Source organism: Trachemys scripta, chromosome 1, assembly GCF_013100865.1.
Source record: "Trachemys scripta elegans isolate TJP31775 chromosome 1, CAS_Tse_1.0, whole genome shotgun sequence".
NCBI classification, from domain to species: Eukaryota; Metazoa; Chordata; order Testudines; family Emydidae; genus Trachemys; species Trachemys scripta.
This window is the reverse complement of record NC_048298.1, coordinates 215,088,904-215,116,551: the sequence shown is the minus strand read 5'-3', so window position 1 is coordinate 215,116,551 and position 27,648 is coordinate 215,088,904. Positions and strand designations below refer to the sequence as shown.

At 44.4% G+C, this 27,648-nt stretch overlaps 1 protein-coding gene across 1 annotated transcript; it reads left to right on the top strand.

The window, feature by feature from the left end:
* The first annotated feature begins 15,917 nt into the window (after nt 1-15,917).
* On the top strand, nt 15,918-22,656 carry LOC117869883 (toll-like receptor 8). The gene is made up of 2 exons (XM_034756990.1): nt 15,918-16,133; nt 19,161-22,656. Exon 2 carries the CDS (start codon nt 19,167-19,169, stop codon nt 22,287-22,289), a length of 3,123 nt encoding a protein of 1,040 aa, XP_034612881.1. The 5' UTR covers nt 15,918-16,133; nt 19,161-19,166; the 3' UTR covers nt 22,290-22,656.
* The last annotated feature ends 4,992 nt before the right edge of the window (nt 22,657-27,648 follow it).

Sequence of the window (27,648 nt, the reverse complement as noted above, 5' to 3'; positions counted from 1 at the left end):
TACTGGGTCAGACCAAAGGTCCATCTAGCCCAGTATCCTGTCTTCTGACAGTGGCCAATGCCAGGTGCCCCAGAGGGAATGAACAGAACAGATAATGATCAAGTGTCAGAGTAGCAGCCGTGTTAGTCTGTAGCCGCAAAAAGAACAGGAGTACTTGTGGCACCTTAGAGACTAACAAATTTTTTAGAGCATAAGCTTTCGTGGGCTACAGCCCACTTCTTCAGATGCATATAGAATGGAACATATATTGAGGAGATATATATACACACATACAGAGAGCATGAGTTGGTCAGACAACTCCCACTTGTTCATGCTTTCAGCGGCAATATGATCTTTTCTGTCTTGTTATCTATCCCTTTCTTAATGATTCCCAACATTCTGTTCACTTTTTTGACTGCCGCTGCACATTGAGTGGATGCTTGCAAGCTTGTCTCTCTTGCCAACAGAAGTTGGGCACATAAACAATAATTATCTCACCCACCTTGTCTCTAATATCCTGGGACCGACACAGCTACAACACTGCATACATGCATACATGAAGTGTGATATGTAACATGAAGTGCAGGAGGTTGTTCTGCCAAAGGAAGCTGTGTTCACTGGCTTCTCCCGCAACCATCTCCATATACGTGGAATTGCCTCCTATTGCTGGGCACAGGGGAAGGGGGCAGGAACAGAAGAGTCTCATTGCTCCACCTGCTCCTGCCTCCTATTTTCACTTGCCAATGGTGAGGGTGAGAGAAAATGCTTTGTTTCCACCTGCTTTGGACTAGTGGCACCTGGGCCCCTGTCTTCAGACCTGTCACACATCATGGAGGGAATGAGAAGACATCCCTGTGCTTCTCCCCCTATTTCATTGAGATGGAGGCCACATGAAGGGTGTGGAGTATTTGTCGAGTGTAAAGAAGGGTGGTGTTCCATTAATGTTGGTATGGATTGTGTAGATGATTCCTAGACACAACTCATGAGCAGGTATAAGCAAAACTCAGGAGTGACTGGGTGTGGGGATGCTCATGCACAGCCTATAAAAATTGCAGGATCTGCCGTGGTGTCCCCTGAAAAGTGATCAGTGCTCCTCTCCCAGGCAGCACATTAACCACAGACTGAGCCAGTGCTCATTGTCTATGCATGAATCATTGCAGGAGTAGCAAATAGCCTTCACATGTCACCATCCTCTCATGTTCGCCCTCAGTCCCCCACACCAAATACGCAGACATGTGGGTTGAGAAGACTGAAATGCCAAGACCTTTACATTCCCTTTCTGCTCCTTATTGGATGCCCTGTAATATTTGTGTATGTAACTGAACCTGTGCAATTTACTGTATTCAACTGTTATTCAATCCTCCCTTCAATCTGCACATGTGCAATGTTCTGCATTCTCAATTGTACAGATTTCACCCTTGTGATAACAAGCGTTTTACTACAAGTTGTGATTTTTCCATTCACCATAGAAGTTTTTTTTTTTTTAAAGTAGGGTGTGAGGAAAGGGAATAGCTCCTATCCAACCTGAGCTGAGGGGCTGGGGGGGAGGGAGTTAGGAACAGCACCAGCTGTGAATAACTTAGGAAATAAGGAAACTAACCCACATCCTCCTTCTCTCCATTTCCGTTCTTGCAGCTGGAAAGTTACAGTTAGTTCATAATGAGCTACCAACCCATTTAGATGAAGCAACAGTTCATGCTTCTCTCCGAACTATTGCTTCAGAGCGCTCATGGACTAAAACATAGACTCTGCCTTGGTTTACATTTGGGTCACATTCTGAAGATGATCATTGCAAGCATACGATCTAAAGACTTTAAAAAAATGTATAGTTAAAGTACAAAATAGCAACTACCAGAAAAATACCTGGGCCCAGATCCTCCAAGGTATTTAGGAGTCAAACACCAATTGATTTCAATGGGAGTCAAGCACCTAAGTAACTTTGAGGATCTGGGCTCTGGTCACTGTCCTGGTGGATCTCAGCCCAATCTAACCACTGCTTGTAAGAAGAAGAAAAAAGGAAATAAACAGAATTATATGCAACAGATTGTTAGTAAATGCCCTAAATTATTTAGAGCTTGGATACCTCAGAGAAGAGAATGACAGTGAAGATCAGTTGAGGGGCTTGAGCCCTCTGCCTTAATTGTGAGAGGGTCTCAGAATGGAACTTGCTTACCCTGTTGGTCTACCAGAGCCAGATTTACAAATGGACTTAGGCACCTAACTGCCACTTTAGGCCCCTAAATCAACATTTAGATGCAACTGGCATTCACAGAACACCTGCTTGGCTGCTGCCTCACCTTGTGTAAACTAACTCCATGACTAAATTTTCACTGTAAAAGTTCCTTAGGGACCTATGTGTCTGCCTCTGGGCATGCACACTGCTGCCTCACATTGGTTGTCCACATGCCAAAGGCGCAGTGCAACAATCCAAGGGAAGCTAGGCATTCCTCCGCCTACCCCACCTGCAGCGCCTGAGCTGGTAGGTGTGGTCAGGGCATTGCCACCGGATTGGGGCCCATTCAGAATCTATGAGAAGGAAGTGCCCATTTTATAACTTTTATCCCAGTGGCTAGAGAACTTACCCAAGCTGTGGGAGATCCGGATTCAATCCCCCTCCTCTGCTGTGACACACACATTGCAATTGTATGCAATAGCTGTGGGAACCATTTGGTGGTAAATATATGAATGGTTTACGTAACACTGTGGGCTGGGGATTCTATGTCACTTCAGGGGAAGGGTTGCTACAGTTCCACCAGGAACTAGAAACAGTGTGGGGGTAATTAAAATGAATCACCTCCAGAGAGGTACCACTCCCTGGGGAGGTTGGCCTATACCAGTTCAAGCTGGGTTTTCCAGAGACCCACAGACAAAGAATAAACAGTCTGGGTTTAGATTAATTTGGAGCCTTTTTTGTGACCCAGCAAATGGACAGGATCTTTTGTCCAAGTTGGGATGACAGGGGAGGGGTTATGTGAGGGGCAAACCTTGCAGAAGGGTTGGAAAGACGTTGGCCTACTAGGACTCCATAAGATGCATGGGTCACTACTGGTAAGTTTCAGCAAGTTCAGTATACATGAACTTTTATTGTTTTTAATGTATGTTTTCTTTGCAATACTTTTAACCATAAGAATAAATGTGTTTGCATAGAAAGAGCTGTGTGGTTACTGGTAACTGCTGGCAAGACACTGGTCATAGCCCTTGGTGAGAAAGCAAAGCACAAGCGCTGGCCATTAGGCAGACTTGCTTGCTGGGGATATCACAGTGTAAGGCCTGGTCTACACTACACAGTTAGGTCCATGTGAGTTGACCTAATTATGTCAGTGTGTACACTACAGCCTTGTCCCGCTGATGTAAGCGCACTACTACACTGACATAATAACTCCACCTCCAGGAGAGGCGTAGCATTTGTGTCAGTGTGGTTAGGACCAGGCGACTCAGTCTCTGTGTAGACACTGCCTTACTTACATCGGCTGTTGGCTGGCTTGTCAACTTCAGAGCTCCATGCTGAAGCCGTGAAATTGACAAGAAAGTTGAGCAGCCAGAGCCCGGCTGCCCCCTACTCCCAGCCAGTCTGCTGCCCGGAGGCTTCCCACTCAGTGAGCCAAGAAGCCCGGGCAGCTGACACCCACTCCCAGCAGGGAACAGGGAGGTGAGAAGCCCAGGTGGCTGGCCCCCGCTCCCGGCAGTGAGACCTGAGAGCCCAGGGGGCAGCTGGGCTCCCTGTGAGAAGCTGTACGGGGGTGAGAGCCCTGGCTCTCAGTCCCCCACACTGCATCTCTTCAGTCGGTGGAAGCACTCCTAGTGAGGACGCCCACCACCAACAGAAGGAGGGTAGTGTGGATGTCACCCACCGCGGTCCTGTCAGCGACCATCATCCAGCCATCAGCCACCTAACATAGATCGACTTAAGTCTGTAGTATAGACATGCCCTAAGTCAGGGGGCAGTGTAGCCTTAAAAATGCCTGGTTAGAAGGCAGAGAGAAGTGGCTCCACCCAGCGATGACCCATACCTGCCGATGGGGGGGGGGGAGGCAGAATGAGGGCAACAGCTTCAGCAGGTGTTCCTGAGCATACTCAGTGTGTGTGAACATGCTCAGTAGAAGCCAAGCAGAGTGGTAATGGCTGGGAACAGGAAACTTTAAGTGGAGGGGGAATACATGTGCAGTTACACTGTAACTGTGACACCCACCTTATAACTTTCAGCCAAGGGTTAGAGCACTTAACCAGACTGTAGGAGACTCAGGTTCACTTCTTCCTTCTGCCCAAGAGGGTGAACAGATGTCTCCCCCATCTCAGGAGAGTGCTCTAACCACTGACCTATGGGGTATTCTGAGATTCCCTCAGTCTCTCGTGTGGAAGCTGTTGCACTATAGATAACTAACTCACTGGAGCAAGGACAATGTATCCCACCTCCTCATGTCAGTGCCTTCATCACCAAGCGATCGAGTCATTTTCTTTGTCTCTGCTCCAATTACTATTCCAGTACTTAGCCCGATTGGAATAGCTTGGAAGGAGCTGCATACCAAACTATCCCAGCGCTCAGTCGAATGGGCACACTTGTGGAATGTGGGTGAACCCTATCTGAGTCCTTTCTCCCTGTCAGACACGGGGGCCAGGGGGATTGAACCTCAGTCTCCTGCAGGGTGGATGAGTGCTCTAATTACTGGGCATCTCTTCTGGCTTTCTTGCACAAAACAGTTTAGGCACCTGTCTCTTGGAGAGGGTTCACAGTTGTGAGCTGAAGCACTGAATTCCCTGAGAGAGTGTGAGTTAGGACCCACCCTCTTGTCAACATCTTCATTTGGCTAGTTTAGGCCAGGAGCCGCCTTGCATGCTGACTTTTGTGGAGGCCACTCTGAGCTATCCATCTCTCCCCATTCATTGTATAGGACCTAACTCAGGCATTGTGGATCCCAGTGATTTTCTATGCGCCTAAAAATTAGGTGTTGCAACACAATGCCTCAGACCCTTTCTGAATCTGGCTCCCAGTGTCTGACTTTATTTACTTTCAGGTCACACTGCAAAGCTTGTCTTTGTCTATATATAGTTAATTATGGTACAGATTTCAAGCCTTTGAAGTCAGTGGGCCTCAATGTGGGAGGAATGACAACTTGGTCCTATATTAACACATAGAGAATGGTGCAAATCTGGAAGCCTGTTAGCAACATTTTGGTGAACAAAGCCCCCACATGTTTCATAAATATGTTATTTCTGTTGAAATAGCGTAACCAACTACTGACTACACTCAACACTTCTTAGCCTATGGCAAGATCATAGCATCTAATGGGATGGCTTTGACAGAATTAGCAATATTTTATTGGCAGTCACAAGTGCTGTAGGAATGTGCCCCTCTATACCTTAATTATAGTGTGACCATCATAATACTATGATCATCTTGATTGTAAATACATCTTTGGTTACAGCTGATTAATTGCAGGACCCATCCTTCCTTAGCTGGTGCCATGCTAACATGAGTAGGACTAAGGGGCAGGTGTGGACTAAATAAGACGTCCTGTTGTGCAGCTGGTACTATGCTTTGAAACCCCAGATCATGTTGCTTTTTGTTCTTCAGCACTAACATGTGGGAATCCCTCTGGTGATAGATACACTGTAAATATAAAGCAGGCATACTATGTTGCAGACAGGGTGTTGTATGAGGGAACATCACAATAGTATTTGAGAGCTAAAAACAAAAGGAGGGTGGGAGGCTGGCTGTGTGTGGGCTGCCAGTGGAACCAACTGTTAAGCAACATTGCACACCAAAAATAGAAAATGTACTTCTTGCCTTGTCATCTGCGTTTCCTGCCTCCATGCTTGCTGAGCCTTGCTTTGCAAAGGCCTCTCAAAACAAGAGCTGTAGTAGAGCGCGCATTTGAAAAACCGGAGAACCAAGTCTAATTTTCCCACTGATTAATGTACAGCACTTTTCATCCAGGGATCTCAAATCTCTTTTACTAGTTGTACTGTCCCCACTTTTACAGATGGGGAAATTGACACCCAGCTCAATCAAGTGATTCCCACAAGATCACGCAGCAAACCAGTGGCAAAACTAAGAGCAGAAGGCAGGTCTTCTGGTTGTTAGTCTAGTAACCTAGCCGCTAACCTGTGCTACCATGTCATTAGTACATACTGACCAATGTCTAAACATGGTTGTGTATTTATGAAGCTATTTGATTTTTTTGTGTCAAATTTGGGAGCTGGAGGGGGGGAGGGGTAAGGTTCTGAATTTGGGACAGGACAGTATTGAACCCATATGAGAGGCTTAAAGAAGGAACATCTGAGTCCTCTGTGACTTCTTTTCTGGGCTCATCAATATAAAAACCCCTGGCATCTAAAATGAATTTTTTTGTTTTTATGTAGGGTTTCCCTAACCCCACAAGATAACAATTTCTGATATGAAGGTGGGGTGGCAGAGCAGCTGCTAACCCTAAATTAGTGATTTTCTTTTTCCACCAGTTATTTTTCTTTCTTTCTCTTACTAAGGTATGTTGCAGGCAGCAAAACTTGTCAGTGGAAGCAAACCTGGTAGATTTGACCTTTTGAAGAGATGACAGAAACAAACAAAAATACGTTTTTGCTAGTGCAGTTTCAGAAAAAATTGAGAAAATAGGTTTTTTTTGTTTTTTTTTTAATCTCTATATTACAGATGGCTGGGACATTTTAAAAACAATTGCAACCAATTCATACAATGACTGCAAAGTTGTGAATTTGCAAACTGAAGACCCTGGGTCTAACTTCAGTCTCAAGCATTTTTTCCTGACTGTTCCAGCCCCTTTATCACCACCATTCTATTCTCAGTAATAGCTGCACACCAGACACATTATATCAGTGAGCTAGCTCAGTGGTGAGAATGCATCTGAAAGGACCTGTTGTTTACATAGCAAAAATATAATCCATGGTCTTCTCTTTTCTTACATATGTTGTACTCCACTTTAAAGAGAGTGATTGTCTTTTGTAAGCACGCTATCAAGCATAGGTCTTTTTCCCCTTAAAAGGCTTTTTCATTTTTGCTTTCCTAATTGAAAAGCTGCTTTTTCATTGAAATGACTCAATGGAAACAGTTATTTAAACATAGGAGTTCCTGAAGCAGAGTGTGTATGAATTGTAAGTCTTTGTTTTCTGGTTGTCACATGAGACTGCCACAAAATCACACCTCGCCAGTGTTTCAGGCCTGAATGTGTATGTGAAAGACCATCATTCCTTTAGCAATAATGCTCTGAATATGAGGAAGCAAAAGTTCACAATAAAATGTGTGACTATAATTATCTCCCCATACTGTCATTGTTGACTAAGAGAAGCTTGGGGGTAGCTTCACAGAAGGAAGTAGGTGCCTGTCACTTTAGGCACCTAAATCTGAGAATCAGGCCCCATGGGATTCATAAAACTCCTGCTCTGCTGCTGCTGCCTAATCCTGTAGGTGCCTAAACTCAATTGGCATCTAAGTTTTTGCCGTCAAAGCTGCCTCTGGTGAAATGGGATTTAAACACAGTTCTGTTACCTCTCGGGGCATGCCCTAACCCCTGGGGTATAGACTATTTTGGTGCAAGTGAGTCTCATTCTCGCCTATTGAAGCTGTTCCACTATGAAATAATGAAAGAGTCATTGGGCTGGCGAGAGCAAGAGAGAGAGAATGAGTCGGAGAATGACTCTGTAGCCTGTGGTTAGAGCATTCATCTGGGAGGTGATTGAGCCAGGCTTCAGTCCCCTTGCTCCGATAGCGCTTTCATTAGTCACCCACTGCGGAACATCTTCAGCAGGAGAGACTGGCATAGCCCAGTGGTTTGGGCACTCACCTGAGATGTGGCAGAGCCTTCTTCAAGCCCTTTCTCCCCTTGAGCAGAGGAGGTATTTGAACTGGGGGTGGGGGAGTCTCCTACATCCCAGGTGAGTACTCCAACCATGGGGCTAAAAGTTGCAAGGACAGTCCTCCTCTCCCCTCTTTTTTGCTAACAGTATAGGTGCCTACTGTCAAGAGAGGAGTCAAAGCTGAGAATCTCAAGCAAGGCTAGGTGCCTTCCTTCAGCCTGGACTCTGGCGCCTATCTCCATGAGAGGGGCAGGGCTTAGGACACCCCCATCTCCTTTGCATCTCCCACTGGCAAGCTTAGCCACGGAGCTGCCGAGCCTGCTGGCTTTTGTCAATCCTATGCTCAGGTGCCTAATCTCTCCCCATTCATCGTCTAGGGAGCCTAGGCACCTAACTCAGGCTTTGTGAATCCCAGTGATTATTCTAGGTGTCATGCAGCATCACCAAACCAAATCTAACCTTTGACTGCTTTTTTGTGCTTTTGTCTGCCTTAGAGAAGCAGGTCATGCTATGTAAAGGTAGAGATGTGATGAAGCAGCAACAACCACAAAACTGTGGTGTTTTGTTGTTGCTGTTTTCCTTTTGGCCAACATATAATAAAAATCCCTCACACAGCACATACAGGTGTCATATGTTCTCTAATCTCATATAGTCTTAGTACATTTTCCCAGGCTCCCACTACCATAGAAAGTCTAATGTCCCAAATCCCCATGTCTTTCTCCACACCTTCCTGATTAGTTATTCTATTCATGTACAGGAGATGCGAACAGGCATAAAGAAGTAGATGGCACCAGTATTTGCACTAACATGGACAAGGGGCACTGTGCAGAAGTGATATATGCAGTGTTATGTAGGCTTTTGATTGTTCTCTATGCCCTCCTGTAATTGGCATGGAAACCCATAAGTATGGCAATGCCATCCAGGCAGAAAGGCCTGTATATATAACAATGAGCCAAATTCTACAGCTCTTTCCTAAGCTTTGTGCTGACAACAGTCTACGTGCAGTCATTCCACACACCTACCTCCTCAAACCAGATATGCTGGGGAGGAATAGCTTCTCTCAGGGCTGGGGCCTGCCACCACTGGGAGTGAGAAACTATACCAGCAGCAACCAAAGCTATTCCTCCAGGTAGGGTGGGGAGAAGGAGAGGAGAAAACAGTGGCTCAGGTGGGGCCCCCTCCAGCCAGACACCAGCAGGAGAAAGCCCCGACCCCACCCAGTGACATGAGGTTTCCAATAGTCTCATATGCTAGTCATGGGGGCTGACTGAAGAACTCCCAGAGGCAGAGCTAACCATCTTTGGTATTGAATCAGCAGTTAGAGCTCCTGCAAGAGCAGGCAGAGGTAGTTTGGCCCAAACTATCCCTATCCCATAGGAACCAAGACATCTGTGCGGGGCCTGTCAGTCACTGGCCCATGACAATCCTGGACCCTGCTGTTGACCCTGGACACCTGCAGCAAACCTCTTGACAGAGGCCCTTCTCCCTCAGACAGAAAAGGAAACAGGCAAAGCTCCTCTCCTGGCCTCTAATGAATGATGGTGCCAGCTTTCTGGTTGTGGGAGAGGAGAAATGTTCACAAAATGGCATGTGTACAGTTGCCACGTGGAGTAAGAATAGAAGGTGGTAGGAGGGAGAAGGAGGGTGGCTGAGGAAGGCACATTGGACCCTGGAAGGGAATTTTAGTGGGTTAGGACCACACACCCTCAATTTTTGTAAATATTGTGGAACAAGATGTGCAAACAAATAAGTAACCTTGTGACCTTATTTTTGTAATCCTCATCAGCCCATCCCCCTATTTCGCCAGCTGTTGCTTGTAAAATGTCTTGTTGGGTAATATCATCCATGCAAAGGAGTAAGAGTAGAGGCCTGGGTTATGTTTACTGTTAGATTGCATGCTCTTTAGGGGGACCTGGGGTGAGGTGGGGTGGGGTGGAGTGGGATGGGTGGAGAATGTGTCAGGCTATATGGTCTGTAAGGCAACTAGCACACTATAGTTGCTACAAATAAATAAATAAATACGTGAAAGACACTGAGTAAAGACTTCTGCACCCTGCTGCTTCATTACAGGCACAGGCAATGCCTCAACTTCTGCTTTAAAGGAGATGTTCGAGCATGGAAGAACGCCTGCACAAAAGTTAATGACACGGGCTGAATTAATTTTTTCCATTGCTTTGCCTTGGGACTGGTGGGTATGTCATGTGGTGGTAAGACACTGCACTTCCCTCTAGTCCAGGGGTGGGCAAACTGTGGCCTGGGGGCCTCGTCCAGCCCTCCAGATGTTTTAACCTGGCCCTCGAGCTCCTGCCGGGGAGTGGGATCTGGGGCTTGCCCTGCTCGGCTCCTGGAAGCTGCGGCATGTCCCCCCACCGACTCTATATGTGAGGCAGCCAGGGGGCTCTGCATGCGGCCAATGGGAGCTGCAGGGGCAGCGCCTGTGGATGGGGCAGTGTACGGAGCTGCCTGGCCGTGTCGCCGCACAGGAGCCGGAGTGGGGACATGCCGTTTCTTCTGGGAGCTGCTTGATGTAAGCGCTGCATGGAGCCTGCACCCCTGAACCTCTCCCATGCCCCAACCCCCTACCCCAGCCCTGATAACCCCTCCGCCCACTGAACCCCTCCAGCCTGGAGCAACCTCCTGCACCCCCAACCACTCATCCCCAGCCCCACCCCAGAGCCTGCACCTCCAGCCGGAGCCCTCACCCTCACACCCAACCCCAGCCCAGAGCCCCCTCCTGCACCCTGAACTTCTCATTTCTGGTCCCACCCCAGAGCCCACTCCCCAGCCAGAGCCCTCACCCCCTCCTGCACCCTAACCCCCAATTTCATGAGCATTTATGGCCCCGCCCTACAATTTCCATTCTCAGATGTGACCTTCAGGCCAAAAAGTTTGCCCACCCCTGCTCTAGTCCCATCTCCAGCCATGGAACACTGCAGAAGGCTAATGGGGCCAGGGATGGCCAGGGCCACAGAAGTAACTGACTATCCGCCCCTGTAGAGAGGGCCGGCTTTAGACCAATTCAACCAATTCCCCTGAATCGGGCCCCGTGCCTCAGAGGGCCCCGCGCCCATGCCCCGGTATGGTGTACCGGCATGGCCTGGCTTCCCCAGGCCCTTTAAATTGCCACCAGAGCCCCACTGCTGGGGGCCCACTCCCCAGGGCTCCCTCGGCTATTTAAAGGGCTGGAGCAGTAGAAGCAGGGGAGCCCTGGGCCCTTTAAATAGCCCCCAGAGCCCTGGGGTAGTGGGGGTTCGGGGGCTATTTAAAGGGCTGGGGTTCCAGCTGCCTCTGCTGCACCCCCTGCCCGCACCAGCCCCACCCCCCCTGCAGCCAGCTCTGCACCTCCTGCCCACAGCCAATCCTTGCTGCACCCTCTGCCCTGTCTCCAGCCAACCCCTGCTGCACCCCCCTGCGGTCCTGCCCAAAGCCAGCCAGCCCCACACACCCCTCTACCCGCACCAGTCCTGCACCCCCCGCCCTGCTTGCAGCCAGCCCCGCACCCCTGCCTTGTCTCCAGCCAACCTCTGCCGCACCCTCCTGCCTGAAGCCAGCCAGTCCCGCACTCCTCTGTCTCCAGCCCTGCCAACCCCTGCCACACACCCCTGCGACCCTGCCTGCAGCCAGCCCGCCCCACACCCCCCTGTCTCCAGCCAGCCCTGCACCCCTTGCCCTGCCTACAGCCAGACCCTACCTCCAGTCAGCCCCTGCCCTGCCTCCAGCCAGCTCCATGTCCACTGCAGTTCCCAGGGCAGTAACCCTGCACACCTGCTTCAATGAGGGGGGGCAGGGAGCAGCTGGGACCCACACATGTGCAGGTGCGCCGCCAGCTTTTCTGCCACCCTAGGCGGCGGATGGTCCCGCCCCGAAATGCTGCCCCCCCCCCCCAGAGGCGATGGAAGATTCCCGCCGCGGAAATATCGCCGCGGTCGCCGCCCCCCAAATCGCAGCACCCTAGGCGACTGCCTAGGTCGCCTAATGGGTTGCGCCAGCCCTGCACATGTGCACACCACCCCAAGGGAGTGCCGGGGACCCACACATGTGAAACGGAGCTCATTAATAACCGATCAACAGCATATATGACGCAATGTACATAATATATAATTTTACTGTTTATATAGTTATGAAAAGTAAACAATACATGGAAGAAATGAAAGGCTTTTTTTTTTTTACTTTTTTGTTTTTTGTTAATCATCCCTGCCGGGGCCCCGCTGAAAATGTTCGAATTGGGCCCCGCATTTCCTAAAACCAGCCCTGCCTGTAGAGGTTATCCTCCGCATAGGAAATATGGACGGACAATCAGTCTCATTGTTGTTCATTTCAGATCAACATATACAGACACTTTTGTTGTTGCTTTCAGTACCCCCAAAGCCCAGATACTGTGGAAATATTTCTTATGTGTTGCAGGGATCACAGCTGGCAGCAGATAACCCATACATATCCCACCATTCTTGTTTTAACCTTTACAAAGAAATATATTCATTTTCTTCTGTGTGGAAATTTCATGATTTTAGTAAACAATCCTACTAGAATGACACAAATTCCTTAATGCAGACACTGAGCTGCAAGAAAAGTGTGATTCAAGAAGGGTAACATTTTCAAAAGCACTGAAGGGACTTAATAAGCAAAGTCCTATTTTCAAAAGTGACTTAGGAAACTAAGTCTAATTGAAAGTCAATGGGACTTAGACACCTAAGTCACTGAGGCACTTTGAATGTGTTACATTTACAATGTTGCCCCAAATATTTTACTACTTATACAATAAACAAAATAATTATTTCTTGCACACAAGATGCCTGAACTCCTCACAAAAACTTTTAAAACAGAAGAGAGAGAACTATCCAATAAATGTTATTTTTATAATAAGAATATTAGGAATAGTGACATGCTAGATATCTTTTTTAAAAATAAGACCTTTAAAGACAAATAAAGGTATTTAAATGGTTCAAAAGAAACAAGAAATGTAAGATTACAAAACAAAAATGTGAGCGCGAAGAAATATAGTCATTTCTTGGACTACAATGGTTGCACAAACTAGTTTTTGTTCCTTTAAGTTCCCTAAGTTATTTCTGATATTAGTAGTTTGACAAATGAATAACTTTATTAATGTATATTGAAAATAAAATCTGTAGCTTTTGTTATACATTTCATATGCATGTATTTTAAATAGTTGAACATATTTTGTGATTCTGTGTTTAAATTATCATTATATGATGAATTTTATGTGAAGAGAAATATTGCAAAATTCAACAGAGTATTCCCAATACTCATCAACAGATATTCAACAATCCAAATGGATATTAATTGGCTTTATCTCTTCCCAGATTAGAGACAGCAAAACCAAATATTACACAAAAGTATCTATAATTAAAGTATGTACTAATTGAATCTGAAAATGCCATGAAAAAATATGGACTACAAAATTAACAATATGTGCAAAACGCAAACAAATGTGTGAAACTTCACATAAATGGCTGTTATCTTTGATGCACAAAATTGATGACCGTATCCTTTGCTGAGAACATTTATTTGGCACTTTTCATAGTCACAGCATTCTACAGTCATTAATTATGTACATTGGGAACACATTCAAGTACTACATTGTTACTGTGATTTACAGTGATTGTTGTGAAAAGAACAGCTAAAAAATGGAGCACAGTAAATTGAATCATGCACTTTGCAAATATATGAAATAAAGTTGTATAAAATCTAGTCTGGAATGGACAATTGACACTTGATATTACATGGTAGTTCTCCAAACTCACCTGGCCAGAGCTCTGGCAATCAAATGAGTGCTGTGAAGATAAGTGGATGCACTCTGTGAAAATAGAACTAGTGAATAATTGTATGACACAAAATGGAGACTGGTTAATTTTAATTCATACACTTGACTGAAATATGGTTGAGTTTGTGGTGACAACTTCACAGAAGCAGTTAGGCAGTGTTTCCTGCCAATCGTAGACCAGGTATCTACCATAAAGAGAGCTAATACATTGAGACTAACAAAGGTAGATGAATATATTGTATATAAGGGGTGTGTGGTTGCTACATGTTAATGTGACATAATATAAAGAGCTGTGGATTCAATCCAAGCACTCTCTCTCTCGTGCAAAAAAATTTAAATATCCTATATACAATGTTTTAGGCCTGTTAATCTTTTGGCAGTTCATACTTTCCTCCTCTGGCATAAAACCCTACGATCAGGGCATTACCAGCCAGGCAGAGGAGCAACAGAAACCATTAATAGATTTTAGTGCCAGAAGGGATCAGTGTGATCATCCAACCTAATCTGACTTCCTCCATAACACAGGCCATTGAATTTCACCCAGTAATTCCTGCAGAAAGTCCATAGCTTCTGGTGCCAGAGTATATCTTTTAGGAAGACATCCACACTCGATTTAAAGACGTCAAGTGATGGAGAATTCACCACACCCTTTCGTAGGTTGTTCCAATATTTAAAATCTTTTGCATGAGAGAGAATGTCCTAACCTTCACTTTAATAAAATACATAGCTTGAGCTTCGTAAGGCTCTCTCACCATAATGCAGAATTTCCAGACCTCAAATAAGTGCATTAGTGCAGCAACTGAGTCTATGTGCCAAATTCCACAGTCCTTACTACTCCTGACTTCAGCAATGGCCATACTACAGCTTAAATCGGTATGTTATGTTGCTCAGGGATGTGAATTAGGCACTGCTCTTATTTATTAAGCTTTGGTTGCCAATCAGGGCATAGAAACAATGCCATATTAGGAGACTAGTAAAGTTAACTCAAATACCAAATAATCATAATCATAAAGAATCCATAGGTTGAAATCAGTTTGCTTAAACTATTTGGCAAACAATTATGAATAATGTCTACATTTATAGAAGACAATGGAAAAGGGAACTACATTTGCCAACTATATTATTTATTCTGAATTGTTGTCTAGCTCTACTGAAGAGCGCACCGAAGTTTGGTTAACAGGCCTGGTAGAATTTTCATTACAGTGCCCAGCATTGTACACAATTTCCATTAAGAATGTCTTCCTATCTGCCTGTAGGGTGTCTAGCACAATGGGTCCTCAGCCTGAGTGGGGCCTTCGGGAACCACCGTGATACAAATAATAACAAAGGTTGTGAGCTGGTCTAATGGGCAGCTTTGCAAAAACACCTGGTGATCAGAGTTTACAATCAGATTGTACACCTGTGGAGAAATTGAGCTGCTCTGGAGGCAGAGTGCGCAGCCTCTTGTTTAAAAGGGAATACATTACATCACGGTCGAATGACTCTTGGCCAGATAATGCTGATGGGCCTTGAACATAGCCTTGTCTGTCTCCCTTGGCTAGAGGAAGGATTGCCATAATATAGGGCATATAGGCTGATGGATAAGTAGAGAAGGCAAATTAAATAATGCATAGAATATTGGCACCCCCAAAGAATCCCTCCCAGCAAAAAACAGAACAAACCGCACAGGATCACACTATGACAAACATTTAGGTTTGACTTCAAATGAAACAAGCACTTAAATCTTCATTTCCTTACTAAATAATTAAAATTAATACCTCTCTCTTTTACTTCCAGGTCATTCTTTCTCCTTTGTTGTTAGTTTTGATGTGTTATTCTCATGTTTACGTCTAATGTTGTTTTGGCTTTTCTACTATTGCTCTTTAGTCATACTCTTTCGCTTTCATAAGTTCCTGATAAGAAATAGCATTTTCTAAATATGGTTAACTGCTACCCTGAAGGAGCCCAAAGTGCTTTAAAGAATTTCACAAGTACGGTAGCTATTCTATCTTAGCAAGATTACACAACAGTATCACCGGAGAGGAATGAAGAATAACTTCTAGTAAAACTAAATGGGGAATTTATGTATGCAGAATGTCATTATCAAAAATAGAATTCAGCCAGGCCACAGGACCATACCCCTAGTCTTGTGGAATAATTCCATCTGAAGTTTAACTGACCATAAATGGTCTGAGCCTTTATTTTTCCCCCTCATCATGAAGACATGTAGTTCATATTTCCTAATTTTTGATTCTACTTGCTCTTGATCTTCCTCTTTACTCCCCTTCACTTCCTGTTTTGTGGGGGCTTGTGTAAATAAAATCATATGCCTCAACCTTAACATTGGAATAGTCTCTCTAATCATCATAATACTAGTTTTGGATTTACTTTCAGATGGAGAAGTATTTCATGCCAACCACTCAGTAGGAGAAGTTTTATCTATATGGCTTAAAAGAATGTCCTGAAGGCAGATTTTGTGCCAGCCTACAATGTAGAAGACCACTTAGGAAAGTGCACATTCTCTTAACTGCATCACTACACTAGAATCATCTATGTAGTTGCTAGTGTTGATTCTTCATTTCTGCAAGTAAGTGATTAAATCTCTCTGCTGAAACTCACAGGTCAGCAATTCTTTAACATAAATGTATTTGACTATTACTCTCTCTCTCTCTTTGTGAGCTTGTGCCAGTGTGCGTGTGTGTGACAGAGTGATAGCTAGACATGTTTAGACAGGAGTATTACATATTGTGCCAAACTTCTTGTTATTTCTTAGGATATGCTCTCATCAAATTTTTAACACATATGATTTGTAGCATAGTATCTATCCTATCTTAACAATACTCAGTTGATATTAAAAATATCTCCTAATCTCCTGTTGTGTGTGTGTGTGTGTGTGTACACTCACTTACATACACCCATACTGAACCTGAAATCAGGATATATTTTACTATCAATTGAGTGTTGTATGTATGTGTGTGTGTATATATATACACACACACACACACACACACGAGGTGGGACAGTACTGAAGGCCTTACACAAAGCAAGATTCTTCTACACACGGGAATTAAACTCTGTGAGACTCTGCTCAAGGAATTGCCTCCAAATTCTGCCATCAAAGGAAGGTGACAGAGTTTGGATTCTGGAGAATAGAGAGTGGTTCATCCTCCAGACCTGTGACTGGCAGAAGGGATCTGCTGGAGATGCTGAACCATCCACTTGAAGGATGTGGACAACGTTTTCAGTAATGTGTGCCTAAAGCTAGGCTTCTCAATAAATGGCTTGATTTTCGAAAGTGCTGAGCCTCCAGCACCTCTCATTGAAGGCAGCTGCTAAATGATTAGTGCTTTTGAAAATCAAGCCACTTTTTTATGAGTGTAAATATGGATTTAGGAGCTTAACTTTAAGCACCTATTTTGGAGAGCATTGCCTTGAGCCTCTGCACTCACTTCAGGTCCCAGCTCTCTGTTTGTGTGGCTCCCATGGGAGTTACTAAGAACTAAATAAAAACTCAATAAAAAATTAGTTAAAATCTCATGTATGAATATATTTGTGTGTGAGAGTGTACTGTGTGATATGATTTTTTTAATATATTTTTCTTGTTAAAGAAAAAGTTCAGCACCTCAGCCATTGCTGAGGCACCATTTTATTCCCCTTCTCATTAATTAATGGACCTACTTTCCCCCAAGCATTTCCAAGACAGAGGAAAGCAGTTACTAAGAAAAGACTCAGGGATCATCACAGAGAATCGCCTCAACAGGAGCTCGCAGGACTATGCTGCGGCAACAAGGGGTACTGTGATCCAGGGATGTATAAATAGGGGAAATTCAGGTAGAGGTAGGGAAGTGATCTTGCCTCTGTACGCAGCGTTGGTAAGATTGCTACTAGATTACATGTATGCTTATGGTGTCTGCCCCTCAAGAGGGATGAAGAAACACTAGAGAGAGTTCAATAGAGGCCACAGAAATGATATAGGGGCTAGAAAACAAGACTTATGATGTGAGGCTTAAAGAGAGAAACTCTTTCAGCTTATTGAAGAGAAAGTTGAGAGGTGGCTTGATCACTGAATCGAGGCATCACACAGGGAAAAGATATCGGATAGTGGGCGGCTTTTCAACCTTGCAGACTATATCCAATGGCTGGAAGGTGAATTTAGACAAATTCAACCTTGAAATAAGATGCAATTTCCTAGCTGTGAGGGTGATTAAACACTGGAAGAGTTTACCAGGGAGGTGGTGTACTAGCCACCACTTGGAGTCTTTAAGACCTATTAGGTATCTTTCTAAAAGACGTGCTTTACTCTAGCTTCTGGGAGAAATTCTACAGCCTGTGTGTGTTGAGATTAGTTGGGGAGGGTCGGCCTGGTTGGTCGTGGTGGTTCCATCTGGCCTTGGAGTCTGTGAATATGAGTCCCCTTGTTCATCTCTTCCTTCATGGACCTTGAGGAGACTGGGATTGCCTACATTTCCCTCAATATGCTCATCACACTTGTAGCTCTGCATTAAAATAATGGGTCTAATCAAATCTCATGCTTCAGGGCTTCAGCTGGTTGCCTGCAGGGATCAGGAAGAATTTGTTTTCCCTGATGCACAATTATAATAGTAATTTATCACTTTCCTCTGAAGCATTAAAGATTAGCAGTGGTGAGAGATGGAATACTGGTTGGAGTGGACTGTTGCTTTGAAGTGGTACACAGAATCCTCTTTCATAGATGCCTGGCTAGTGTGTCTTGCTCATGTGCTCAGGGTCCAGCTGATCACCAGATTTGGGATCTGGAATCTCCCACCAGGTCATATTGCCAGGAACCTGGGTTTGGTTTTTTTGTTTTGCCTTCCTCTGCAGCATGGAGTGTGGGTTGCCTGCCAGGATCACCTTGGATTTCTCACCTAATTAATTCAAAGACTCTGCACAAGTTGATCTCTAGAGTACAGTTTAACTTTAATTTGACCACTTAACATATGTTAAAGGCACACTGCCATGTCTATACTAGGCTGTTAACACATGCTAGCTAATATGTGCTAGCTAAGACCCTCAAAAGCAAGTCTTAGGAGGACAGGAAAAGTAGTGTTAAGAGCCAAGAGAGTGAAAGCTAAAGGAATTTTTAGTCAGACTGTTTAAAACTCTGTTTGTTTTTGTAAACTCCTATTTAACAATGATTAATTAGCCTTTTGGATAAAGGAAGCATTTGTTAAATATTCCACACCTTAACCCTTTTCATTGAAGTACTAAAAATATAGTAGTGATTAAACAAAACCAGGGTAATGAGTACAACTCATCAAAATCTTACAATGTCCTTCTCGCTCAAAGAACTTAACAGAAATTTCCCTCAGAAATAGTGCTTTCTGTTAAAAATTAATTTATTCCATTTTGGACAGGATACAGTGTATGTAACAACAGTAATAAAATAACTGAAATTATGTTGCTGGTCAATTTTGATAACAATCACAAATTGCCCGTACACTATGCTAGTAGTATGTTTTGTTTGTATTTTTGTGGTTTGGACACACATTTAAAAATTATTAAGATTATAATGTGAAATATTATATGTGCATGAACAGCACTTGTCAACAACAATATACCAAAACCATTAATCTGCCTGTTTCTTTTTAATTAGGTAAATATGGCTACCATGCCCCACAACCTGCTCTTCCTACTCCTCTTGATTCAACCTGAGTTTGGTCTCTCCACTCATCATCAATGGGTTTCTAAGGACCTACCTTGTAAAATAAAAGCAAAACAGAATAGCTCCTCGATTCTCCTTGATTGTAGTAAACAAAAGCTGACGGCAGTCCCTCAGGAAATATATACAAATGTTACTGGCTTGATATTGTCTTTCAACTGGATTGAAGAGATTTCTAAAGAGGATTTTCAGAACTTTAAGGACCTTACATTTTTTAAATTAAACTGGAATTGGCACGTTAAGCCAAAAGAATCTAATTTTGATTTGTCTCCAAAGCCTTTAAAAATACTAGATGCAACTTTTTCAAACTTAAGACACTTAAAGGAATTACATCTTAATGGCAATCAGCTAACCAGAGTGCCTGCAGGGATTTCACCTAGCATTACTTCACTAAGTCTAAAGTCCAATAAGATTATTACTATTAGCAAGAACACCTTCAAAGAACTCACAAAATTGAAGGAACTCTATATGGACCAGAACTGTTACTATGGTAATGCCTGTGAAAAACTTTTCAACATGGAAGAAGGGGCTTTTTCAGTCCTCACCAGTTTGACTGTGCTGTCACTTTCCTACAACAACTTGACCCGGGTGCCACCCAAACTGCCAGTGTCACTACAAGAACTTTATTTGAGTCATAACAAGATAAAGAACATCAGTCAAGATGATTTTAAGAAACTAGTTCATCTAGAAGTTCTTGATTTAAGTGGGAACTGTCCAAAATGCTTCAATACGCCTTTTCCTTGTGAACCCTGCTCTGGAAACTCTGCCATTCAAATACATGTTCTGGCATTCCAGAATCTTAAAAAATTAAAGACTTTGGTTCTATCCAGCACATCACTCACTAGTGTACCCGCTATTTGGTTTCAAAACATGCCAGAGCTAGAGGTGCTGCACCTTGCATCTAACTTCTTAATGAGCGAAATAGCTACTGGAGAATTCTTACAGAATTTATCTTCTTTAGAGGAACTTGACCTATCTTTCAACTACGAGAAACAAATATACTCACGATATCTAACCCTCTCACCATACTTTTCTTCTCTAGTATCTCTAAAACGATTATATATTAAAGGTTATGTCTTCAAAGAATTAGATAAACTGCACTTGGAACCTTTGTTTGCTCTGAGAAAGCTAAATGTCCTTGATCTTGGGATAAATTTTATTAAAAGAGTTGATATGTCTGTCTTCCAGGCTTTTAGGAACCTCACAGAAATATACTTGAAAGAAAATAAAATATTCCCACAAACAACGGAAAAGCGTGTTTTTTTAAAATCATTTAACAAAGAGGACTATTTGATCAATCATCATCAGACCTTGGTGTGGAAACACAAGTTGAACCCTTCTGTCATATATTCTGATAAAAAAAAGCAATCACATTACTTCCTTGAACAGCTTTGTACCTCATATGGTACAGCCTTGGATTTGAGTTTAAACAATATCTTCTTCATTAACCCAAATCAGTTTAAAGGCTTTGGGGATATAGCTTGTTTGAATTTGTCTTCAAATGCCCTTGGCCAGACTTTCAATGGCACTGAATTAATCTATTTACCTAAACTCAGATATTTAGATCTCTCATTTAATAAACTGGATTTGACCAGTCACTCTGCATTTAAAGAACTACCTAACCTAGAGGTATTAGACCTTAGCTATAACAAGCACTATTTTCTAGTGACAGGTTTTTCACATCAGCTACTATTTACTGAAAACCTTCCTAAATTAAAAATTTTAAACTTAAGCTGGAATGACATTTCTGCACTAACAAAATTTGAACTAAGGAGTGACTCCCTTCAAAAACTAGACTTCAAAGGAAACCATCTTGATATCTTATGGAAAAATGGAGAAACGAATCACATACAATTGTTTAAGCATCTAAAAAAGCTGACACATCTTGACATCTCATACAACAGACTTCGAAATATCCCCACTAAGGCTTTCCAAAATCTGCCTCAGAACTTAACTAAATTGTATATAAATAACAACAAACTACATACCCTCAGCTGGGAAAATCTTAGATATTTTAAATCTCTGGAGTTGCTTGACTTAAGTCAGAACAAACTGAAGGCCATTGATATCCAGTACAACTACTCACAGTCCCTCCAGACTCTCCTGCTGAGGGAGAACAAGATTTCCAGGATTGTCATTGGGTTGCCTGAGAGAGTCAGCAGCCTCCTCTACCTGGATTTGAGTTACAACCAACTGCAAGTCTTAAATCAGTCAACTTTCTTATCAGGACTTATACAACATTTGAAGATTTTAAAATTAAAAGGGAACCCATTTGACTGCACCTGCAAAAACAGCAACTTCATAAGGTGGATTCAGAAAACCAAAACTCTGATCTCACAAGTAGCAAGAAATGTCATTTGCATGAACCCTGAGGACCAAAGACAGCATAGCATTCTCTTGATTGACCTGCATGCTTGCATTCTGGATACTGTTGCAGCAATATTATTTTATATTTCTTTCTTCACTATTATTAGCATTATGATAATAGCAGTTACTAAACATTTATTTTACTGGGATGTCTGGTATACTTATCGTTCTTGTATGGCAAAAATAAAAGGATACAAGAATATAGCCAGAGACAAAGCTCTCTATGATGCTTACATAGCCTATGATACTCAGGATGCAACAGTAACTGACTGGGTAATAAATGAGCTACGATTTCGTCTAGAGGAAAATGGAGACAAGCACGTTTTGCTTTGTTTGGAGGAAAGGGATTGGGAGCCGGGAAAGGCTGTCATTGACAACCTTGCACAGAGCATCCATCACAGCAGAAAGACAATATTTGTTCTAACTGAAAGATATGTGAAAAACGGGAACTTTAAAACTGCTTTTTATATCGCTCTGCAGAGACTAATGGATGAGAATACAGATGTGATTGTGTTTATTCTACTGGAGCCGGTGCTACAGCATTCCCAGTACCTGAGGCTGAGAAGGAGGATCTGCAAGAGCTCTGTTCTTGACTGGCCTAAGAATCCACACGCTGAAGGTCTTTTCTGGCAAAGACTAAAAAGTGTAGTGCTAACTGATAACAGCATTCGAGATGATGGGGTGTACAGTATATAGAAAGGGATTACAACAGCTAGCTTTAGTTCTCAAAAAATAACTTGTGATTTTCAGTGTCTCAGTATTTGGGTGCCAAATTTTAAATGCATTAAAAAGAGTCCTAATTTGGGGAGGTGGGTTGTTCAGCATTTTCTGAAAATCAGGCTGCTCTACGTTATCTCTTGCTGGACAACCAACATCACTGGTCACGTTTGAAAACTTTGGGTGGTTTTCTTAAAGTTTTATGGGGTGTACTCTATGGTAAGTACTTACAGTTTAATGTACCTGTTACACTGCTATATTGTACTGAAGAGAGTCTGCTTTACAAGGTTAAAGTAAAATAGCTAATATAAAATCATAGAGACAGAATTAATAACATACACAAACTTGCTGCATATAAACAGTATTTTTTTCTTTCTGTTCCTGTGCTACATTTTTCTGTAGTAGAATAAAGTGTATTCTCTAACAAGGCAATGTTACTTTTTTCTGTATCTTTATATTTATAGGCAATGTATTTATTACAACTTTATTTCTTGAAATATATATAAATTTGTATTTATAATTATATACAACATTCTATTATAAAATGTATGTTTACATAATAACTGCCTTCAGAATGTCAACTACTTGGGGCCCGGGCTCTGCTGCATGTATGTCAGGTTTAATCCTTTGTCAAGCACGATACACATTTATGATGCTATATTAATAATGACACTAGAAATTTTTTGTGGTGTTGATGGCTTCTTTGTGTCATAATGTCATTCAGACATCTGCCATTGCTTCATATTTTTTCTGTTACACTGTTAATAAGATGTCTTTTACATATGTATAAATATTAATTTTTATACGTTACACCACCTCATATAAAGGAACAGATAGACTGATTCTGGCTACTGGCCTATGCTTCCTAATAACCAATCTTCCTTTTTCTACGTTGTCAACTGTATTTTCTTTAAAAACTGTTCACTAGTGATTTTAAGAGTAAATTCAAAATTGGGCATAAAGGTTAATATGCATGTACCAGAGGTGAGAATAAATATCTAGGTAAATGTATAAATAGGAATGTGCACATGTTATTGATACAGCGTTATAACTATCATTTGGTTCACAAACAACTGGTGCAGTATTGCTACACCAAGGGAGGAAAGTAGGATTTGACGAGGCATAGATTTATACAGGTGTTTGTTGTGGCAATGTTATACATGGAGAAGTACGCAAGCGGCTGTTTTACAAATTGCTTGTGGTAGGAAGATGTGCGGTGTGACAAAGTTCCTCCTCTATCTTGGTGGGTCCTGCACTTATCGGTGGATTTTCTATCCTCAGAGATTCACCATGTGGGTTAGGGAACAGCCCAGAGACCTTCCCCTCTGGAAGAACCCACAGTCCAGGTCAATTAGGAGGTTTGGGGGGAACCCGGGCCCACCCTCTACTCCTGGTTCCAGCCCAGGGCCCTGTGGACTGCAGCTGTCTATAGTGCCTCCTGTAACAGCTGCATGACAGCTACAACTCCCTGGGATACTTCCCCATGGCCTCCTCCAAACACCTTCCTTATTCTCACCACAGGACCTTCCTCCTGGTGTCTGATAACGCTTGTGCTCCTCAGTCCTCCAGCAGCACATCCTCTCACTCTCAGCTCCTTGCGCCTCTTGCTCCCAGCTCCTCACACTCACACCACAAACTGAAGTGAGCTCCTTTTTAAAACCCAGGTGCCCTGATTAGCCTGCCTTAATTGATTCTAGCAGCTTCTTCTTAATTGACTCCAGGTGTCCTAATTAGCCTATTAGCCTTAACTGGTTCTAGCAGGTTCCTGATTACTCTAGTGCAGCCCCTGCTCTGGTCACTGAGGGGTCCTGTCGGCGTATGCCGACGACGTGCTCCTCGTGGTCCAGGACCCGGGCGAGTTGGTGCGGGTGGAGGCTTGCCAGACCATCTATTCGGCGGCCTTCTCCGCCCGGGTCAACTGGGTCAAGAGCTCTGGCCTGGTGGTAGGGGACGGGTGGCAGGTGAGCTCCCTCCCACCCGCGCTTCAGGCCGTCCGGTGGAGCGTGGGTCCGCTGCTCTATCTCGGCGTTTACCCTTCTGCCACGCATCCATCTCTGCCGGAGAACTGGCTAGGTTTAGAGGGCAGAGTGTTGGAGCGGCTCCGGAAATGGACAGGACTGCTCCGGTGTCTCTCCCTTCGAGGGAGAGCACTGGTGCTCAATCAACTAGTCCTGTCCATGCTCTGGTACCGGCTCAACACTCTGGTCCTGGCCCCGGGCTTCCTGACCACCCTCCGGACGTTGATTCTGGAGTTCTTTTGGTCAGGACTGCACTGGGTCTCTGCGGGGGTTCTCCATCTACCCCTGGAGGAGGGAGGGCAGGGCCTGAAGTGTCTGCACGCTCAGGTCCACGTCTTCCGCCTCCAGGCCCTGCAGAGGCTCCTTTATGGTGCAGGTAGTCCGACATGGAGCGTATTGGTGCACGCCTTCCTGCGCCACTTCCGAGGGCTCCGATATGACCGGCAGCTCCTTTGTCTCCATCCGAGAGGTCTTTCGCGAGGCCTCTCCGAGCTGCCGGTCTTCTACCAGGACCTCCTCTGGACCTGGAAACTGTTCTCAGTGACCAGGTCCGTGGCGGCCACTGTAGGGGCAGATCTCCTCGCGGAGCCCCTGCTACACAACCCCCAGCTTCGTGTGCAGGTGGCGGAGTCCCCCATGGTGCGCCAGAGGTTGGTCCTAGCAGAAGTCACCAAAGTCGGAGACCTCCTGGACTACGACCGGGGAGACTGGCTGGATCCCCTGATGCTCGCTCAGCGCATGGGGTTCTCCAGACCTCGTACTCCCCGGCGTGTACTTCAGGAGGTGAGGGCCGCTTTGCCGCCTGCTGCTCGGGACTATCTCGACTGGGTCCTGCGAGAGGGCACACCTCGCCCACCCTCCACTCCGAGCCCTCCAGACTTTTTCATCGGACCTCTGCCCTGTGGACCCAACCAGCCCCCTCCCCATCCATTCGCCATGAGCCGGCTGCACCATCTGCAGCCGGTTCTGTTCCGGACTGCGCCAAGGAAACATCTATACACGCTCGTGCTCCATGTTCTTCATGTCCTCACCCTCGCGTCCCGCCCCGATACGAAGTGGCGGGACCTTCTGCCACCTCTGGAGGGTGAGGAGCCCCGGTGGGCCAGCCTTTATTCTGCTCTGATCCCGAAGCCCACCGGGGACATCAGTTGGCGGCTCCTTCACGGAGCGGTGAGCACGGGTGTGTACGTGGCACGGTTTACCCCTATCCCAGACACCTGCCCCTTTTGCAGCGTGAGGGAGACCCTGGCGCATGTTTACCTGGAGTGCGCCAGGCTGCAGCTCCTATTCCGGCTCCTCACGGATATTTTGTTAAGATTTTGGTTGCACTTTTCTCCTCACCTTTTTATTTATGCACTCCCTATCCGTCGCCCCACAAAGTCGCGGGACCTCCTGGTCAACCTCCTTCTGGCCCTAGCGAAACTGGCCATCTATAAAACCAGAGTAAGGAGGTTGGCTGATGGAGTTTCCTGTGACTGTGGGGCGTATTTCAGGTCCTCCGTTCTTTCACGTATCTGGGCAGAGTTCCTCTGGGCGGCGTCCACTGGCTCCCTTGACGCCTTTGAGGAACAGTGGGCGCTGTCTGGGGTTCTCTGCTCGGTGTCCCCGTCTGGTTCGCTTCGTTTGACCCTTTGACCTCACTCCTGTCCCTGTTCTTTTATTAGTTGTCCCCCGTAATTTTTTGGTCTCCAGGTCCTGTGGACCCCCCTTAGGCTGGGGGGGATCCTTTAGCAGTGGGTGGGCTTTGCCCGCCCACTTCCTGGATCCCAATAGGTCTGGTCACTGAGGGAACAGAAAACTGTTCATCCAGTGACCAGTATATTTGCCCTCTACCAGACTCCTGTGCCGCACTGGTCTGGGTCTGTCACAGTGGGTAACTGGGTTTGTTCAGTTTGGGGATCATTATATGGATGATAAGCGGACATATTATTGGCTGGTTTTAAGTTGGGGCCATCATTTCTTTTTGTTTCATGTATGGTTTCCATAGAGTGTGAGGTAAAGCCCAATGGTGTATATACTGCTTTTGGGACTGTCTAAGGGTACTGCACCCTTTTAGCTCAAGTTATTTACATTAAGTTACGCCTCTTGAGTTAGCCTAGCTTGAGTGAAAGCAGCTATACTACAAAACAATGCTCGAGCCACACAGAATGATAGATTTAGCATCAGTGACACAGTTACTTTCTACTACATCACTACCTCAAGCATCAGCAGCACTTGGGCTTCAACCCATACCTCCCGGGTGGCCAGCTAGCTGGAGTTTGAAGCACCACCTAACTCGAGCTAGAGACTTTTGTGCGTGGACAAGAGTTTGGTTAGGGGCAACATTTGAGTTATATCTTGGACTAACACAACAGTGAAACAACTCCCAATTCCAGCTGTGATCTGTTCCATCTCTCATATTTCTTTTAGTTTGTTTAGCCATATCTCATTTGTAGCGCTTTCCTCCATGAGCCAGAATATTTTCTTGTATTTAAGCATTTTCTTGTAGTTGTTAATATTTTGAACGAGTATTGTCTGTTATGAACTGTTATGAAAGTTCATGAAAAGGCCCACCAGGACATAAAAACAGGTCTAGTTTTTATCACGGTTTATGTCAAAGGTTTTCTGTAAATGTTTGTGAATGGGTGACCAGGCCCAGAAATTTGTGTGGGGACTGAGTTGCCCCTGTCCTGTCCAGCAGAGGCTGGAGCTATTCAAATTCATTTTGTTGGTCAGCACTGGGAGCTAAAAGCGGCCTGTCACTAGTTGCCATTAGAATTTTCTCCAGGAGGGTGAGAAGAGTGGTGCTTTGGGCATTTTGAAAATGTCTGATCACCTGCCATTTTATCATTATCCTGAAATTCTGATTTCTGTGCTACTTGTGTATGCTGTGACTTACCTGTTGAGAGCTGCATAGAAAGTAACAATACGTCTTTTTAAGCTTTAGGTTTAAACTTAGATTTCCTTCAGCCTTTTTGTTGCCTTTTCAGATCTTATCGGTTTTCAGGAATAGCTTGGTTTTCCTGGATTTTCCCCCGTTGGAATCCATTCCTGCTACATACCGATACCTGGGGCCATTAATTCCATGGATCTAGCAAGTTTCCATGATAATGATACTGTAATTGTAAATAACAGAAGCTATGAGTTTATTGAAATGAAAGCCCTGACACAGGGTTGGAAGGAAGGGGCTTAATTTGAGCAGTTGCACCCAAGCTAGTATCGTTAATGTGTATTTGGATGGGATAATGCAGGTATCATTCCACTGAAGACAAGGGTGTTACATTGGTGTAAAAATGGTGTAAATAAGAGAATAAGGCTCAACATTTTCAGTAACTTATAAA